The following is a 20,078-nucleotide window of genomic DNA, read 5'->3' as shown; positions in this document are numbered from 1 at the left end:
ACTCTTACACCTCAGTAATAAAAAGATAAATAATTCCATTAAAAATAGGTAAAGTATCTGAATAGGTATTTTCCCAAAGAAGATATAGAAATGCCCAATAATCACATGATAAGATACTTAACATTGGTAGTTGCTAGGTTTTTTTGTTTTTTTGTGTTTTTTTTTGAGACAGAGTCTCGCTGTGTCATCCACGCTGGAGTGCAGTGACATGATCTCAGCTCCCTGCAACTTCCACCTCCTGGGTTCAAGCAATTCTTGTGCCTCAGCCTCCCAAGTTGCTGGGACTACAGGCACCTGCCGCCGTGCCCCGCTAATTTTTGTATTTTTTATAGAGATGGGTTTTCACCATGTCGGCCAGGCTGGTCTCAAACTCCTGACCTCAGTTTATCTTCCTGCCTCGGCCTCCCAAAGTGCTGGGATTACATGCATGAGCCACTGGGCCTGGCTGTCACTAGTTTTAATTGCAAATCAAAACTACAATGAGATACCACTTTACACGCCCTGGGATGGCTATAATCAAATAGACAAGGCAATGATTTTTTGGCAAGTATGTAGAGAAATTGGGAACCTCATACATTACTAATGGGAATTTAAGTTATGTATCTGGTTTAGAAAACAGTTAGCCGGTTCCTCAAAATGTTAAATACAGTGTCTGCATATGATTCAGAAATTCTGTTTCTAGGTTTACGCATGAGATAAATGAAAACACATGTTCACACAACAACTTGTACATAAATGTTCATAATAGCATTATTCATAATGGCAGAAAAGTTGAAACAAACAAAATGTCCCTAAAGTGATTGATAAATAAAATGTGGAATATCCTTATAATGAAATGTTATTTGGCAGTAAAAAGGAACAAAGTAATAACGTGCTATAATAGGGAAGAACCTCGAAAACATATTGCTAAATGTAAGAAGCCAGTTTCAAAAGACCACATACTATATGGTTCTATTTGTGTCAAATATCCAGAATAGGCAAATCTAGAGAGATAAAGTAGGCTACTGGCTGGGTATTTGCAAAGAGGAATTGGGAGTGACTACTAATGTGTCTGGTGTTCCTTTGTGGGGTAAATAAGATGTAGTAAAATTAGATAGTGGTGATGGTTGCTCAAGTTGGTGAATATATTAAAAGATATTGAAATGTCTACTTTAAAATGTGCACTGTATGATGGTGGTGATGGTTGCTTAAGTTGGTGAATATATTAAAAGAAATTGAAATGTATACTTTAAAATGTGGACTGTATGATATATTAATTATACCTAAATAGAGCTGTTATAAATTCTGATTTAATAAATGAATAACTCTTGTCAAAAATAATCTATGGTTTATCCATACTATGGAACAATGTCAGCAAACTGTGGCCCAAATAATCTATGGTTTATCCATACTGTGGAACAATGTCACCAAACTGTGTCAGCAAACTGTGGAACAATGTCAAACCTAACCTGAAACTTATTTTTGTAAATAAAATTTAATTGGAATACAGCCATACCCATTGAGTAATAGTGATAGAGACCATCAGGCTTGCAGAATCTAAAATACTTACTATCTAGTTCTTTGCAAAATGTGTTTGCCAACTCCTGCTGTGGAATAATCATTAGCACTTAAAAAAACTGAGAAAGATCTATGTTTATGGATATGAAGAAATCTCAGACTTTATGTTAAGTGAAAAAGTAAGTTGAGAACAATATATACAGTGATGTCATTTATGTGAAAAAGAAAACTGAAATCCAACCCACTAATAAAAATTACAGAATGGAAAAGGTACATGCAGTATTGTGTAAATGCATAGAACAAGTCCTGGAAAGGTAACAGTGATTCTATAATATTTCTAGGGAGAGTATTAAATTTTCGAAGTGGTAATCAAAGTGTCCATTAAACTTCATTTGTATTAAAATCTTTACAAAGAAAATATGTGTGTTATATAAATTAAAATATAAATGTACAATTATAAACATACTTTTTTGGTTTATTTTTCAGAGCTGTAAATGATCAAGTTTTGTTAGATGCTGTAAGTATAGTAATCTCAATTTGAAATTACACTTTGTCCTTGAGTTCTTAACAGATTCTAGAAATTGTCAGGATACCTAATCCTATATAAAGATCCAGTGCTTACTTAGTTTATTTAAAATAATTTTATGCATATGTGAACTGGAAAGCCTTGTCTATTTTGTTCATTTTACCCCCATTATCACTCAGAAATAATTCACTTCTGAAATACTAAACTGTAATGTCCTACAGTCATCTGAATAGTTCCAGTCCTTGACACTTTTAGCTCTTTTATGTCTTTCAGCTCCAATTCTTGTCTCACTGTACATACTGATATCAATGTTTCATTCTTGTCATGAGTTAATTAAGACTTTCTTATTTTAATAATTAAATATCTGAATAACCTTTCTACATTGAGAGTTTTACTCTTCATTATTACTAAAATTATTTGTTTCTAGGAATACAAACAGATACAACATGATTTTCAGTTGTTATCAGAAGAGAAGTTGGTGCTGGAAAATGAACTACAAAAGTTGAAGGACACAGAGGTTGGAAAAATTTTAGTGTTTGAAAATGGCATACACCTAACAAGAGTTATTATGTTAGGATAGAAATCAAAGAGATATTTAAATGTTATATAATATGTTTTTATTATTAATAATTTGTAGCAGCTATGCTTTAAAAAATAAAATTATGCCATATTCTAAATTATCATATTAGGTGTCAAAACCAAAAGGATGCCATGAAAAAACAGATAAAATTTAAACATCTGACAGACATTTCTAGGCCAAATGTTTACCTTTATTAAACTAGCAGTAAATTAGTTTTCAAATATATTGTAAATGCATTTCGTGGTAGTTTCTACAATTATGTAATGTGTGTATCCCAGTTCATTATACCAAATAGAGTAAATAGAAATAGAAATGCAAGGGTAAAGGAAAATTTGTTTCCTCTTGTATTTTATTGTTCTCTTTGCCATCGTTAGAGAGCTTACAAATTCAAACTATAGACAATAAAGTCAAATACATTAAAAGTGAACTTTTATTAACCACTTAAGAACTTAAGATATATGGTTGAGGAAAAATACTAAATTCAATAATGTTGGTTGCTTGATATTTCTTCCTTACTAGGGGAGGAAGCAGAAATCATACAGGAGATTTGCTATTTGATCAGTTAGAGAAGCAGTAGTCTTACACAGGTGTCAAATATAAGATCAGCGCTGTCATATATGTTCAGTTTAGGAATAGTTTTCCTTTAGGTATCATGCCAAGTAGGAATAGAACATTGGAACAAAATAACTAAAAATAGTAAATTGTCATGTTGAAGAACTGAGTAGTCTGACCAAGTGTGAGAATTTTGCAGCATGCTAATCACATACTGTTAGAGCCACATTGAAAAAACGCTGGAGCTTCTTAGATGACTTGAGGATGTTGCACCAGTTTCTGGTTTTGCTTCCTTGTGTTGTTTCTTTAGGTGTTTTGTCTCTAATTCTGCTCTAGAGAGCAATGGTTTTTGCATGAACTTCAGTATATGATCTAGGATACCACAAGGTTTTCTTGTTTAATGCATGGAAACTTTGGTGCTCATTTGGTAGGTTATATTCTTACCCATTCTTTAAAACATTTAAAAACATTTTTTATTTTTGTGGGTACCAGTAGGCGTATCTATTTATGGGGTACATGAGATATTTTAGTACAGGCATACAATGTGTAATAATCACATCATGGACAATTGGGTATCCATTTCCTTAAGCGCTTATCCTTTGTGTTGCAAATAATCCAATTATACTTTTTTAGTTATTCTTAAATGTACAATTAAATCACTATTGACTATAGTCCCCCTGTTGTGCTATCAAATACTAGGTCTTATTCATTCTTTCCAACTATATTTTTTGTACCCATTAACCATCCCCACCCCCTGCTCACACTCCAAGCCTCTGGTAATCATCCTTCTATTCTCTATCTCTATGAGTTCAATTGTTTTGATTTTTAGCCCCAACAAATAGTGAAAACATGCAATGTTTGTCTTTCTGTGCCTGGCCTATTTCATTTAACATAATGACTTCCAGTTCCATCTATGTTGTTGCAAATGACACAATCTCCTTTTTTATGACTAAATAGTACTCCATTGTGTATAAGTATTACATTTTCTTTTTCCAGTCATATGTTGATGGACACAGAGGTTGCTTCCAAATCTTGGCTACTGAAAACAGACCTGCAACTAACATGGGAGTGCAGATATCTCTTTGATATACTGGTTTCCTTTTTTTGGGATATATACGTATCAATAGGATTGCTGGATTGTATGGTAGCTCTATTTTTAGTTTTTTGAGCAACCCCCAAACTGTTTTCCATAGTGGTTTTACTAATTCACATTCTCACCAACAGTATACGAGGGTTCCCTTTTCTCTACATCATCCCCAGCATTTGTTATTGCCTGGCTTTTGGATAAAAGTCATTTTAACTGGGGCAAGACGATATTTCACTGTAGTTTTGATTTTCATTTCTTAGATGATCAGTGATGTTGAGGACCTTTTCACATACCTGTTTGCCATTTGTATGTCTTGTTTTGAGAAATATCTATTCAAATCTTTTATCCATTTTTAAATTGGATTATTAGATATTTTTTTCCTATAGAGTTATTTGAGCTCCTTTTATATTCCGATTGTTAATCCCTCGTCAGATGGGTAGTTTGGAAATATTTTTTTTCTCATTTTGTGGGTTGTCTCTTCACTTTGTAGATTGTTTTCTTTGCTGTGCAGAAGGTTTTTAACTTGATGTTATCCCATGGGTCCATTTATTTTTTGGTTACCGTTACTTGTGGAGTATTACTCAAGAAATTTTTGCACAGACCAATATGCTAGAGAGTTTCTCCAATGTTTTCTTGGAGTAGTGTCATAGTTTGAGGTCATAGATTTAAGTCTTTAATCCATTTTGATATGATTTTTGTGTAAGGTGAGAGATAGGGTTCAAGATTCATTCATCTGCATATAGATATCTAGTTTCCCAGCAACATTTATTGAAGAGACTGTCTTTTCCCCCACTGTATGTTCTTGGCACCTTTGTTGAAAATGAGTTCACTGTAGATGTGTGGAATTTTTTCTGGGTTCCCTTCTGTTCCTTTGGTCTATGTGTTGGCTTTTATGCAACTACCATGTTGTTTTGTTTACTGTAGCTCTGTAGTATAATTTAAAGTCAAATAATATAATTTCTCCAGTTTCATTTCTTTTGCTCAGGATAGCTTTGGCTATTCTGGGGCTTTTGTGATTTTATATAAATGTTAGGATTTGTTTTCTATTTCTGTGAAGAATATCATTGATATTTTGATAGGGATTACAATGAATTTGTACATTGCTTTGGGTAGTATGGACATTTCAACAATATTGACTCTTCCCATCTATGAACATGGAATATCTCTCCATTTTTCTGTATCCTCTTCAATTTCTTTCATCAGTGTTTTATAGTTATCCTTGTAGAGATCTTTCACTTCTTTGGTTAAAACCTAGGTATTTAATTTGTGGCTGTTGTAAATAGGATTAGTTGTTTGATTTGTGTTTCAGATTATTCACTGTTGGTATATAGAAATGTTACTGATTTTTGTATTTTGATTTGTATCCTGTAACTTTACTGAATTTATCAGTTCTAAGAGTTTTTTTTTTTTTTTTTTTTTTTTTTGGGCCAGTCTTTAGATTTTTCCAAATACAAGATCATACCATCTGCAAACAAGGATAATTTGATGTTCCTTTCCAGTTTGGATGCCCTTTATTTCTTTCTCTTATCTGATTGCTCTAGTGAGAACTTCCAGTACTATGCTGAACAACATTCATGACAGTGGACATTCTTATCATGTTCCAGATCTTAGAGAAAAGGCTTTCAGTTTTTTCCCATTTGGAGTGAAACTGGTTGTGGGTTTGTCATATGTGGTTTTTATTATGGTTGAGGTATGTTTCTTCTCTAGCCAGTTTTTAGAGGGTTTTTTTCATAAAGGGATATTGAACTTTATCAAATGCATTTTCAGCATCAGTTGAAATGATCATATTCTTGTCTTTCAATCTGTTAATATGATGTATCACATTGGTTGATTTGCATATTGTGAATCCCACTTGGTCATGATGAATGATCCTTTTAATATATTGTTGAATGTGTTTTGTTAGTGTTTTGTTGAGAATTCTTGCATCAATAGTCACCCAAAATATTGGCATATAGGCCTTTCTTTTGAAGAGCTTTTGTCTAGATTTGGTATCAGGGTAATACTGGTCTTGTAGAATGAGTTTGGAAGTGTTCCCTCCTCTTGTCTTTTTGGGATGGTTTTAATAGGGTTGGTATTATTTCTTTTTTTTTTTATTATTATACTTTAAGTTCTAGGGTACATGTGCACAACGTGCAGGTTTGTTATATATGTATACATGTGCCATGTTGGTGTGCTGCACCCATTAACTCATCATTTACATAACGTATATCTCCTAATGCTATCCCTCCACCCCCTGCTCCCCACATTAGAACCCGGTGTGTGATGGTCGCCTTCCTGTGTCCAAGTGATCTCATTGTTCAATTCCCACCTATGAGTGAGAACATGTGGTATTTGGTTTTCTGTTCTTGTGATAGTTTGCTGAGAATGATGGTTTCCAGCTGCATCCATGTCCCTACAAAGGACACGAACTCATCCTTTTTTATGGCTGCATAGTATTCCATGGTGTATATGTGCCACATTTTCTTAATCCATCTGTCACTGATGGACATTTGGGTTGATTCCAAGTCTTTGCTACCATGAAAGTGCTGCAGTAAACTTATGTGTGCATGTGTCTTTATAGCAGCATAACTTATAATCCTTTGGGTATACACCCAGTAATGGGATGGCTGGGTCAAATGGTATTTCTAGTTCTAGATCCTTGAGGAATTGCCACACTGTTATCCACGATGGTTGAACTAGTTTACAATCCCACCAACAGTGTAAAAGTGTTCCTATTTCTCCACATCCTCTCCAGCACCTGTTGTTTCCTGATTTTTTAATGATTGCCATTCTAAGTGGTGTGAGATGGTATCTCATTGTGGTTTTGATTTGCATTTCTCTGATGGCAAGTGATGATGAGCATTTTTTCATGTGTCTGTTGACTGTATGAATGTCTTCTTTTGAGAAGTGTCTGTTCATATCCTTTGCCCACTTTTTGGTGGGGTTGTTTGTTTTTTTCTTGTAAATTTGATTGAGTTCTTTATAGGCTCTGGATATTAGCTCTTTGTCAGATGAGTAGATTGCAAAATTGTTCTCCCATTCTGTAGGTTGCCGGTTCACTCTGATGGTAGTTTCTTTTGCTGTGCAGAAGCTCTTTAGTTTAATTAGATCTCATTTGTCAATTTTGGCTTTTGTTGCCATTGCTTTTGGTGTTTTAGACATGAAGTCCTTGCCTATGCCTATGTCCTGAATGGTATTGACTAGGTTTTCTTCTAGGGTTTTTATGGTTTTAGGTCTAACATTTAAGTCTCTAATCCATCTTGAATTAATTTTTGTATAAGGAGTAAGGAGAGGATCCAGTTTCAGCTTTCTACTTATGGCTAGCCAATTTTCCCAGTACCATTTATTAAATAGGGAATCCTTTCCCCATTTCTTGTTTTTCTCAGGGTTGTCAAACAACAGATGGCTGTAGATGTGTGGTATTATTTCTGAGGACTCTGTTCTGTTCCATTGGTCTATATCTCTGTTTTGGTACCAGTACTATGCTGTTTTGGTTACTGTAGCCTTGTAGTATAGTTTGAAGTCAGGTAGCGTGATGCTTCCAGCTTTGTTGTTTTGGCTTAGGATTTTCTTGGCAATGCATGCTCTTTTTTGGTTCCATATGAACTTTAAAGCAGTTTTTTCCAATTCTGTGAAGAAAGTCATTAGTAGCTTAATGGGGATGGCATTGAATCTATAAATTACCTTGGGCAGTATGGCCATTTTTACAATATTGATTCCTCCTATCCATGAGCATAGTATGTTCTTCCATTTGTATCCTCTTTTATTTCACTGAGCAATGGTTTGTAGTTCTCCTTGAAGAGGTTCTTTACATCCCTTGTAAGTTGGATTCCTCGGTATTTTATTCTCTTTGAAGCTGTTGTGAATGGGAGTTCATTCATGCTTTGGCTCTCTGTCTGTTACTGGTGTATAAGAATGCTTGTGATTTTTGCACATTAATTTTGTATCCTGAGACTTTGCTGAAGTTTCTTATCAGCTTAAAGAGATTTTGGGCTGAGACGATGGGGTTTTCTAAATATACAATCATGTCATCTGCAAACACGGACAATTTGACTTCTTTTCCTAACTAATGCCCTTTATTTCTTTCTCCTGCCTGATTGCCCTGACCAGAAATTCCAACATTATGTTGAATAGGAGTGGTGAGAGAGGGCATCCCTGTCTTGTGCCGGTTTTCAAAGGGAATGCTTCCAGTTTTTGCCCATTCAGTATGATATTGGCTGTGGGTTTGTCATAGGTAGCTCTTATTATTTTGAGATACGTTCCATCAATACCGAATTTATTGAGAGTTTTTAGCATGAAGGGCTGTTGAATTTTGTCAAAGGCCTTTTCTGCATCTATTGAGATAATCATGTGGTTTTTGTCTTTGGTTCTGTTTATATGCTGGATTACGTTTATTGATTTATGTATGTTGAACCAGCCTTGCATTCCAGGGATGAAGCCCTCTTGATCATGGTGGATAAGCTTTATGATGTGCTGCTGGATTTGGTTTGCCAGTATTTTATTGAGGATTTTTACATCGATGTTCATTAGGGATATTGGTCTAAAATTCTCTTTTTTTGTTGTATCTCTGTCAGGCTTTGGTATCAGGATGATGTTGGCCTCGTAAGATGAGTTAGGGAGGATTTCCTCTTTTTCTATTGAATTGAAGAGTTTCAGAAGGAATGGTACCAGCTCCTCCTTGTACCTCTGGTAGAATTCAGCTGTGAATTCATCTGGTCCTGGACTTTCTTTGGTTGTAGGCTATTAATTATTGCCTCAATTTTAGAGCCTGCTATTGGTCTATTCAGGGATTCAACTTCTTCCTGGTTTAGTCTTAGGAGAGTGTAAGTGTCCAGGAAATTATCCATTTCTTCTAGATTTTCTAGTTTATTTGCATAGAGGTGTTTATAGTATTCTCTGATGGTAGTTTGTGTTTCTGTGGGGTTGGTGGTATCCCCTTTATCATTTTTTATTGCATCTATTTGATTCTTCTCTCTTTTCTTCTTTATTAGTCTTGCTAGCGGTCTATCAATTTTGTTGATCTTTTGAAAAAACCAGCTCCTGGATTCATTGATTTTTCGAAGGGTTTTTTGTGTCTCTATCTCCTTCAGTTCTGCTCTGATCTTAGTTATTTCTTGCCTTTTACTAGCTTTTTATGTGTTTGCTCTTGCTTCTCTAGTTCTTTTAATTGTGATGTTAGGGTGTCGATTTTAGATCTTTCCTGCTTTCTCTTGTGGGCATTTAGTGCTATAAATTTTCCTCTACCCACTGCTTTAAATGTGTCCCAGAGATTCTGGTATGTTGTATCTTTGTTCTCACTGGTTTCAAAGAACATCTTTATTTTTGCCTTCATGTCGTCATGTACCCAGTAGTCATTCAGGAACAGGTTGTTCAGTTTCCATGTAGTTGAGCGGTTTTGATTGAGTTTCTTAGTCCTGAGTTCTAGTTTGATTGCAGTGTGGTCTGAGAGACAGTTTGTTATAGTTTCTGTTCTTTTACATTTTCTGAGGAGTGCTTTACTTCCAACTATGTGGTCAATTTTGGAATAAGTGCAATGTGGTGCTGAGAAGAATGTATATTCTGTTGATTTGGGGTGGAGAGTTCTGTAGATGTCTGTTAGGTCTGCTTGGTGCAGAGTTGAGTTCAGTTCCTGGATATCCTTGTTAACTTTCTGTCTCGTTGATCTGTCTCATGTTAACAGTGGGGTGTTAAATTCTCCCATTATTATTGTATGGTAGTCTAAGTCTCTTTGTAAGTCTCTAAGGACTTGCTTTATGTATCTGGGTGCTTCTGTATTGGGTGCATATATATTTAGGATAATTAGCTCTTCGTGTTGAATTGATCCCTTTACCTTTATGTAATGGCCTTCTTTGTCTCTTTTGATCTTTGTTTGTTTAAAGTCTGTTTTATCGGAGACTAGGATTGCAATCCCTGCCTTTTTCTGTTTTCCATTTGCTTGGTAGATCTTCCTACATCTCTTTATTTTGAGCCTATGTGTGTCTCTGCATGTGAGATGGGTCTCCTGAATACAGCAGACTGATGATTCTTGACTCTTTATCCAATTTGCCAGTCTATGTCTTTTAATTGGACCATTTAGTCCATTTACATTTAAGGTTAATAGTTTATGTGTGAACTTGATTCTTTCATTTTGATATCAGCTGGTTATTTTGCTCGTTAGTTGATGCAGATTCTTCCTAGCATCAATGATCTTTACATTTTGGCATGTTTTTGCAGTGGCTGGTACTGGTTGTTCCTTTCCATGTTTAGTGCTTCCTTCAGGAGCTCTTGTAGGGCAGACCTGGTGGTGACAAAATCTCTAAGCATTTGCTCGTCTGTAAAGGATTTTATTTCTCCTTCACTTATGAAACTTAGTTTGGCTGGATATGAAATTCTGGGTTTAAAATTCTTTTCTTTAAGAATGTTGATATTGTTTAATATTGGCTCCCCACTCTCTTCTGGCTTGTAGATTTTCTGCCGAGAGATCCGCTGTTAGTCTGATGGGCTTCCCTTTGTGGGTAACCTGACCTTTCTCTCTGGCTGCCCTTAACATTTTTTCCTTCATTTGAATTTTGGTGAATCTGACAATTATGTGTCTTGCAGTTGCTCTTCTCAAGGAGTACCTTTGTGGTGTTCTCTGTATTTCCTGAATTTGAATGTTGGCCTGCCTTGCTAGGTTGGGGAAGTTCTCCTGGATAGTATCCTGCAGAGTGTTTTCCAACTTGGTTCTATTCTCCCCATCACTTTCAGGCATACCAATCAGATGTATATTTGGTCTTTTCACATAATCCCATATTTCTTGGAGGCTTTGTTCATTTATTTTTACTCTTTTTTCTCTACAATTCTCTTCTCGCTTCATTTCATTAGTTTGATCTTCAATCGCTGATACTCTTTCTTCCAGTTGATTGAGTCAGTTACTGAAGCTTGTGCATTTGTCGCGTAGTTCTTGTGTTATGGTTTTCATCCCTATCAATTTTTTTAAGGTCTTCTCTGCATTGATTATTCTAGTTATCCATTCATCCATTCTTTTTTCAAGGTTTTTAGTTTCTTTGTGCTGGTTACGTAGTTCCTCCTTTAGCTCTGAGATGTTTGATTGACTGAAGCCTTCTTCTCTCAACTCGTCAAAGTCATTCTCCATCCAGCTTTGTTCCGTTGCTGGCGATGAGCCGCGTTCCTTTGGAGGGGGAGATGCGCTCTTATTTTTTGAATTTCCAGCTTTTCTGCACTGCTTTTTCCCCATCTTTGTGGTTTTATCTGCGTTTGGTCTTTGATGATGTTGATATACTGACGGGGTTTTGGTGTGGGTATCCTTTCTTTTTGTTAGTTTTCCTTCTAACAGTCAGGACCCTCAGATGTAGGTCTGTTGGAGTTTGCTTGAGGTCCACTCCAGACCTTGTTTGCCTGCGTATCAGTAGCGGAGACTGCTAAAGATAGAATATTGCTGAACAGTGAGTGTTGCTGTCTGATTCTTGCTCTGGAAGCTTCGTCTCAGGGGTGTACCCCGCCATGTGAGGTGTAAGTTGTCGGTCTGCACCTAGTGGGAGATGTCTCCCAGTTAGGCTACTCAGGGGTCAGGGACCCACTTGAGCAGGCAGTCTGTCCGTTCTGAGACCTCAACCTCCATGCTGGGAGATCCACTGCTCTCTTCAAAGCTGTCAGACAGGGGCATTTACCTCTGCTGAGGTTTCTGCTGCTTTTTGTTTAGCTATGCCCTGTCCCCAGAGGAGGAGTCTACAGAGGCAGGCAGGCCTCCTTGAGCTGTGGTGGGCTCCACCCATTTCGAGCTTCCAGGTGGCTTTGTTTACCTACTTAAGCCTCAGCAATGGCGGGCACCCCTCTCCCAGCCTCGCTGCCGCCTTGTAGTTAGATCTCAGACTGCTGTGGTAGCAATGAGGAAGGCTCCGTGGACATGGGACTCTCTGGGCCAGGTGTGGGATATAATATCCTGGTGTGCCATTTGCTAAGACCCTTGGTAAAGCACAGTATTAGGGTGGGAGTTACCTGATTTTACAGGTGTTGTGTGTCTCACTGTCCTTTGGCTAGGAAAAGGGATTCCCTTTCCCCCTGCGCTTCCCACGTGAGGCAATGTCTTGCCCTGCTTCAGGTCTTTCTGGCTGGGCTGCACTCGCAGACAAGCGACAACTGTCCGACACGCCCCAGTGAGGTGAACCTCGTACCTCAGTTGAAAATGCAGAAATCGCCCATTTTCTATGTCACTGATGCTGGGAGCTGGAGGCTGGAGCTGTTCCTATTCGGCCATCTTAGGCACGCCCCTCTTGGTATTATTTCTTTAAATGTTTGGTAGAATTCAGTGGTGAAGCCAATGGGTCCTGGGTTTTCCTTACTGGGAGACTTTTTATTACGGCTCTGATCTAGTTACTTTTTGTTGGTCAGTTCAGGTTTTGGATTTTTTCATGTTTCAATTTTGGTAGGTTGTATGGGTCTAGAAATTTATTTCTTTTAGATGTTTCAATTCATTGACATATAGTTGCTCATAGTAGCCACTAATGATTCTTTGAATTTCTGTGGTATCTGTTGTAATATCTCCTTTTTTGTATCTGATTTTTATTTATTTCAGTCTTTCTCTTCTTTTCTTAGTCTGGCTAAAGGTTTGTCAATTTTATTTATCTTTTCAAAACACCAACTTTTTGTTTCATTGATCTTTGTATTGTTTTCTTCATCTCAAATTCATTTATTTCTCCTCTCGTCTTTATTATTTCTTCTACTAATTTTGGGTTTGGTTTGCTGTTACTTTTCTAGTTTTTTATGTTGCTTCATTAGGTTATTTATATGAAATTTTTCTTCTTATTTGATGTAGGCACTTGTAGCTATAAAGTTTCCTCTTAGTACTGTTTTTGCTGTATCCCATAGGTTTTGGTATATTGTGTTTTCATTATTATTTCTTTCATGATTTTTTTCAGTTCCCTTCTTAATTTCTTCATTGACTCGCTGGTCATTCAGTAGCATATTGTTTAATTTCCATGTGTTTGTATAGTTTCCAAAATCCCTTTTGTTATTGATTTGTAGTTTTATTTCATTGTCAGGGAAGGCACTTGGAATTATTTCAGTTTTATTTGAATGTTTTAAGACTTGTTTTGTGGCCTAACATATGGTATATCATTGAAAATGATTCATGCACTGCAGAGAAAAATGTGTATTCTGCAACCGTTGGATGAAATGTTCTATAAATATCTATTAGTTCCATTTGTTCTATAGAACAGATTAAGTTTGATGTTTCTTTGTTGATTTTCTGTCTCAGAGATCTTTCCAATACTAAAAGTAGGGTCTACTTGTAGATTTTGTTTTTTGTTTTGATACGGAGTCTTGCCCTGTCACTCAGGCTGGAGTGTAATGGTGCGGTCTCAGCTCACTGCAACCTCTGCCTCCTGGGTTCAAATGATTCTCCTGCCTCGGCCTCCCAAGTAGCTGGGATTACAGGCACCCACCACCATGCCCAGCTAATTTTTGTATTTTTAGTAGAGATGGGGTTTCACATGTTGGCCAGGCTGGTCTTGAACTCCTGACCTCATGATCTGCCTGCCTTGGCTTCCCAAAGTGCTGGGACTATAGGCATGAACCACTGCGCCTGACCTACTTGTAATTTTTAAAGGAATCTCCATGTTGCGGGAAGTCAGGGACCCCGAACGGAGGGACCGACTGAAGCCGTGGCAGAAGAACATAAATTATGAAGATTTCATGGACATTTATTAGTTCCCCAAATTAATACTTTTATAATTTCTTACATCTGTCTTTACTGTAATCTCTGAACATAAATTGTGAAGATTTCATGGACACTTATCACTTCCCCAATGAATATCCTTGTGTTTTCCTATGCTTGTCTTTACTTTAATCTCTTAGACCTGTCATCTTCTTTGTAAACTGAGGAGGATGAACGTTGCCCCAGGACCCTGTGATTGTATCAACTGCACAAATTGTTTGAAGAGCATGTGTGTTTGAACAATATGAAATCTGGGCATCTTAAAAAAGAACAGGATAACAGCAATGTTCAGGGAACAAGAGAGGTAACTTTGAACTGGCCACCGGTGAGCCAGATGGAACAGAGCTATATTTCTTCTCTTTCATAAGCAAATAGGAGAAATATCGCTGAATTCTTTTTCTCAGCAAGGAACATCCCTGAGAAAGAGAATGCGCCCTGAAGGTAGGCTTATAGATGGCCCCTTTTAAGGCATCCCATCTTTTATGGTCAAAGCCAAAGGGATGAAATAAGCCTGTTCTCCTATAGCACTCCCAGGCTTATTAGGTGGAGGAAAATTCCTGCCTAATAAATTGTGGTCAGACAGGTTATCTGCCCTCAAACCCTGTTTCCTGATAAGATGTTATCAATGACAAAGCGTGCCTGAAACTTCATTAGCAATTTTAATTTCTCCTTCTCTGGTGGTCCTGTGATCTCGCCCTGCCTCCATTTGCTTTGTGATATTTTATTACCTTGTGAAGTATGTGATCTCTGTGACCCACACCCTATTCATGCACTCCCTCCCCTTTTGAAAATCACTAATAAAAACTTGCTGGTTTTATGGCTTGGGGAACATCACGGATCCTGCTGACATGTGATGTCTCCCCCGGACACCTAGCTTTAAATTTCTCTCTCTTATGCTCTTTCCCTTTATTTCTCAACCCATCCGAAACACTTAGGATATAGAAAAGAACCCATGTTAAACATCAGGAGTGGGTTCCCCCAATATCTCCACGCTGTTTTCCATAGCGGTTGTACTAGTTTACATTCCCACCAGCAGCGTAAAGGTGTACCCTTTTTACTACATCCACGCCAACATCTATTATTTTTTGATTCTTTGATTATGACCATCCTTGTAGGAGTAAGGTGGTGTCGCATTGTGGTTTTGTATTGCATTTCCCTGATCATTAGTGATGTTGAGCATTTTTTTTTCATGTTTATTGGCCATTTGTATATCTTCTTTTGAAAATTGTCTATTCATGTCCTTAGCCCGCTTTCTTATGGGATTACTTGTTTTGTTCTTGCTAATTTGTTTCAGTTCCTTGTAGATTCCGGATACTAGTCTTTTGTCAGATGTATAGATTGCAAGAATCTTCTTCCATGCTGTGGGTTGTCCCTTTACTTTGCTGATTGTTTCTTTTCCTGTGCAGAAGCTTTTTAGTTTGAGTCCCATCTATTTATCTTTGTTTTTGTTGCATTTGCTTTTGGGCTCTTAGTTATGAAGTCTTTGCCTAAACCAATGTCTAGAAGGGTTTTTCTGATGTTATCTTCTAGAATCTTTATGGTTTTAGGCCTTAGATTTAAGTCTTTGATCCATCTTGAGTTGATTTTTGTATAAGGTGAAAGATGAGGATCCAGCTTCATTCTCCTACATGAGGCTTGCCAATTATCCCAGCACCATTTGTTGAATAGGGTGTCCTTTCCCCACTTTATGTTTTTCTTTGCTTTGTGAAAGATCAGTTGACTATAAGTATTTGACTTTATTTCTGGGTTCTCCATTCTGTACCAGTGGTCTATATGCCTATTTTTATACCAGTACCACACTGTTTTGGTGACGATAGCCTTATAGAATAGTTTGAAGTCAGGTGATGTGATGCCTCCAGATTTCTTCTTTTTGCTTAGTCTTGTTTTGGCTATGTGAACTCTTTTTTGGTTCCATATGAATTTTAGGGTTGTATTTTCTAGTTCTGTGAAGAATGATCGTGGTATTTTGCTGGGAATTCCATTGAATTTATAGATTACTTTTGGCAGTATGGTCATACTTACCTCAAAATAATAAAGATCATTTATAACAAACCCACGGCTAACACTATACTGAATGGGGAAAAACTGAAGGCCTTTCCTCCAAGGAATGGAACAAGACAAGGATGTCTACTTTCAATACTTTTATTAAACATAACACTGTTCATGCTTTAAATGGAATTATTTTTTTGATTTCTTTTTCAGTTCAGTGAAATGGTGTATAATCGATTCTGATTTTTGCATATTGATTTTGTATCCTGCAATTTTATTGAATTTGTTAATCAGTTCTAACAGTTTTCTTGGGGGTTGACTCTAGGTTTTTCTAGGTATAAGGTTATATTATCTGTGAACAAGGATAATTTGACTTCTTCCTTTACCATTTGGGTTCCCTTTATTTCTTTTTGTTACCTAATTTTTCTGGCCAGGACTTCCAGTGTTATGTTTAATAAAAGTGGTGAAAGTTGACATCCTTGTCTTTTTCCAGTCCCTGGAGGAAAGACCTTCAATTATTCCCCATTCAGTATAATGTTAGCTGTGGGTTTGTTATAGATGACCTTTATAATTTTGAAGTATGTTCCATCTATACCTATTTTGATGAGGGTTTTTATTATAAAGGATGTTGAAGTTTATCAATTGCTTTTTCAGCAGCTATTGAAATAATCATGGTTTTTGTTCTTGATTCTCTTAATATGATATATCATGTTTATTGATTTGTAGACGTTGAACCATCTTTATGTTCCTGGGATGATGGCTCTTACTTGATCACGGTGATTGATTCTTTTTTTTTTTTTTTTTTTTGAGACAGAGTCTCAGTCAGTCATCCAGGCTGGAGTGCAGTGGTGTAGTCTTGACTCACTGCAGCTTTGGCCTCCTAGGCTCAAGCAATTCCTCCCCCTCAGCCTCCCTAGTAGCTGGAACTACAGGTATGTGCCACCATGCCTGGCTAATGTTCTTTTTGTTGCCCAGGCTTGTCTTGAACTCCTGGGTGGAAGTAATCCTCCTATCTCAGCCTCCCAAAATGTTGAGATTATAGATGTGAGCCACTGCACCTAGCCGTAAATGATCTTTAAATGTGTTTGTTGAGTTTGATTTGTATTTCGTTGCAGATTTCTACATCTATGTTCATCAGTCATACTGGCGTGTAGTTTTCTTTTTTTGCTTTGTCACTGTCTGGTTTTGATATCAAGGTAACGCTGGCCTTGTAGAATGCATTAGGAAGCATTCCCTTCTCTTCTACTTTTGAAGAATTTGAGTAGGATTGGTATTAGATCTTCTTTAAATGTTTAGTAAAATTCAGCAGTGAAACCATCAGGTCCTGGGTTTAACTTTGTTGGGAGACTTTTTATTACACCTTGATCTTGTTACTTATTACTGGTTTGTTGATATTTTCTGTTTCTCCATGGTTCAATCTTGGTAGGTTGAGTATGTCCAGGAATTTATCTATTTCTTGTAGGTATTCCAATTTGTTGACTATTGTTGTTCATAGTAGTCTCTAGTGATTCTTTGTATTCTGAGGTCTCAGTTGTTATTTCTCCTTTTTAGCTTCTGAATTTATTTGGGTTTTTCTCTTTTTTTCTTAGTCTAAAGGCTTATCAATGTTGTTTATCTTTTCAAAACATCGACTTTTTCTTTGTTGATTTTCTGCACACTTCTTAGTCTCAATATCATGTATTTTTGCTTTAATCTTCATTATTCTTTTCTTCTACTTATTTTGGGTTTGATTTCTTTTTCCTTTTGTAGTTCCTTGAGGTTCATCATTAAGTTATTTGAAGTCTTTCTACTTTTTTCCTTAACGTCAGCATTTATTGCTATAAATTGTCTTCTTAATGCTTTTGCCATATTCTATAAACTTTGGTATGTTGTATTCCCATTTTAATTTGTTTGAAGAAATTTTTAAGTGTCATTCTTAATTTCTTTATTGACTCATTGATTGTTTAGGAACATGGTAACATCTATGTGTTTGTGTAGTTTTTGAGGTTTTCCTTTTGTTAATTGATTTGTGGTTTTATTCTATTTAAGTTACAAATTATACTTGAAATGATTTCTATGTTTTGCATTTGTTCAGATTTGTTTGATAGCCTAAGATATGGTCTATTCTGAAGAATGCTCCATATATTGATGAAAACAATGTGTATTCTGTAGCAGTTGGGTGAAATGTTCTGTAAATGCCAGATAGGCCTATTCAATTTTGTGTGTCATTTAAAGTCCCTTATTGTTACTGTATTACAGTTTATCTCTCCCTAGAGATCCATATTTTAGTTAATGTTTGCTTTATATATTTGGTAGTTCTGTTATTGAATGCACAGGTATTTATAATTGCTACATCCTCTTGCTGAATTGACCTCTTTATTATTATATAGTGACTTTCTTTGTCTTTTTTTGCAATCTTAGATTTATAGTTTATTTTATCTAAGTATAGTTACTCCTGCTCTTTTTTGGCTTCCAGTTACATGGAATATATTTTTCTACTCCATTCACTTTCAGGCTGTGTGTGTGTTTAGAGGTAAAGTGGGTGGGTTTCTTGAGAGCAGCATATCATTGAGTCTTGTTTCTTTATTCATTCAGCCACTCTATGGCTTTTAATTGAAGAATTGAGACCATTTACGTTCAGTGTTATTGTTGAAAAATAAGATCTTACTATGAGCATTTTGATGCCTGTTTTCTAATTGTTTTGAGTCCTTCTTTTCTTTCTTTCTTACTGTTTTCCTTTGTGGTTAAATACTTTTTTATGATAATATGTTCTGATTTATTGCTTTTGACTTTTAATGAATCTATTACATGTTTTTGTGATGTGGTTGCCATGAGGCTTACAAAGGACATTGTATAGTTAAAACAAGTTGTTTTAAAGAGTTGATAATTTATCTTTAATCCCAAATAAAAGAATAGAAACAAAGGAAACACACACACAAACACACACACACACACACAAAATTCTACACTTTAATTTCTCCCCCACATTTTGAGTGAGTTGTCTCAATTTACATATTTTATATTACCAATCTCTTAACAGGTTGCCATAATATTTTTATTTTTGATAGATTTGTCTTTGGACTTCATAATAGAGTTATGATCAAATTGCACACCACAGTTGCAACATAGAGTATTTTGGGTTTCTTAATGTGCCTAATTTTACCATGGGTTTTATACCTGGAAAAATTTTATTTTTATTTTGCGTATTAGTGTTTTATTTTATTTTATTTTATTTTTTCAGATTGAAGAAATCCCTTTAGCATTTTTTTTAAATAAGATGGGTCTGGTAGTTGTGAATTCTCTCAGCTTTATTTTTCTGGAGAAGACTTTATATCTCCTTCATATTTGGAGGATAATTTTGATGGATACAGTATTCTTGAATGGAAGTTGTTTTCTTTCAACACTTTGAAAATCTCATTCTACTGCCTTCTGGCCTGTATTGTTTTCATTAAAAAGTCTGTTGCTGGACAAATTGGAGTTTTTTAATATGTTATTTGCTTCTTTTCTCTTGCTTCTTTTAGGATTCTCTCTTTGTTCTTGACCTTTGAGAGCTTCATTATTATGTGTCTTATGTAGTCTTCCTTGGGTTGAATCTGTTTGGTGTTCTCAGAATTTCTTTTACCTGGATATTGACATCTTTCAGAAGTTTTGGAAAGTTTTCTGTTATTATTTCTTTGAATAAGCTTTCTACCCCTTTCTTTTCCTCAGCTCTCTCTTGAACATCAATAATTTTTAGATTTGGTTCTTTAAAGTAATTTTCTATATCTTGAAGGTAATTTTTATTCCTTTTCATTCTTTCTTCTTTTTTCTCCTCTGACTGTGTATTTTCAAATAGCCAATCTTAGATTTCACTGAATTTTTTTCCTCTACTTGGTCCATTCTGCTGTTGAGAGCCTCTAATGAGTTCTTCAGTTCAGCAAATGTATTTCTCAGTTCCAATATTTGTTTGAGTTTTTAAAAAATTATTTTAATCTTGTTGTTACCTTTATCTGGTAAATTTCTGAATTTCTTTTTTGTGGTACGTTGGAGATCATTGTTTCCTTAAAACTGTTATTTTGAATTCTTGTTCTAAGAACTCATGAATTAACATCTTGCTATAGTCAGTCGTGGTGTTTTTGGTTTGTCCTTTTGGGGAGTTATGGTTCCTTGTTTGCTGTTGTTTCTTGTGGGTATATGCCTATGCCTTTGCTTTGAA

At 36.0% G+C, this 20,078-nt stretch overlaps 1 protein-coding gene across 12 annotated transcripts in view; it reads left to right on the top strand.

Moving 5' to 3' along the window:
* LOC105479927 (coiled-coil domain containing 7) overlaps window positions 1-20,078 on the top strand; it is a 436,030-nt gene that overhangs the window by 61,395 nt on the left and 354,557 nt on the right. For 11 of the 12 annotated variants that reach the window (XM_071070238.1, XM_071070242.1, XM_071070239.1 and 8 more), the window contains 2 exons: window positions 1,984-2,014; window positions 2,451-2,540. The exons of the other annotated variant lie outside the window; for it this stretch is intronic. In XM_071070238.1, coding sequence (XP_070926339.1) covers window positions 1,984-2,014; window positions 2,451-2,540 — 121 coding nt within the window. The remainder of the gene's footprint in view (window positions 1-1,983; window positions 2,015-2,450; window positions 2,541-20,078) is intronic. 12 annotated transcript variants of the gene reach the window in all.

This window comes from Macaca nemestrina, chromosome 9 (assembly GCF_043159975.1).
Source record: "Macaca nemestrina isolate mMacNem1 chromosome 9, mMacNem.hap1, whole genome shotgun sequence".
In the NCBI taxonomy this organism is placed as follows: domain Eukaryota; kingdom Metazoa; phylum Chordata; class Mammalia; order Primates; family Cercopithecidae; genus Macaca; species Macaca nemestrina.
Note: the sequence above shows the minus strand (reverse complement) of the source record. Positions and strands in the feature narration are given on the sequence as shown.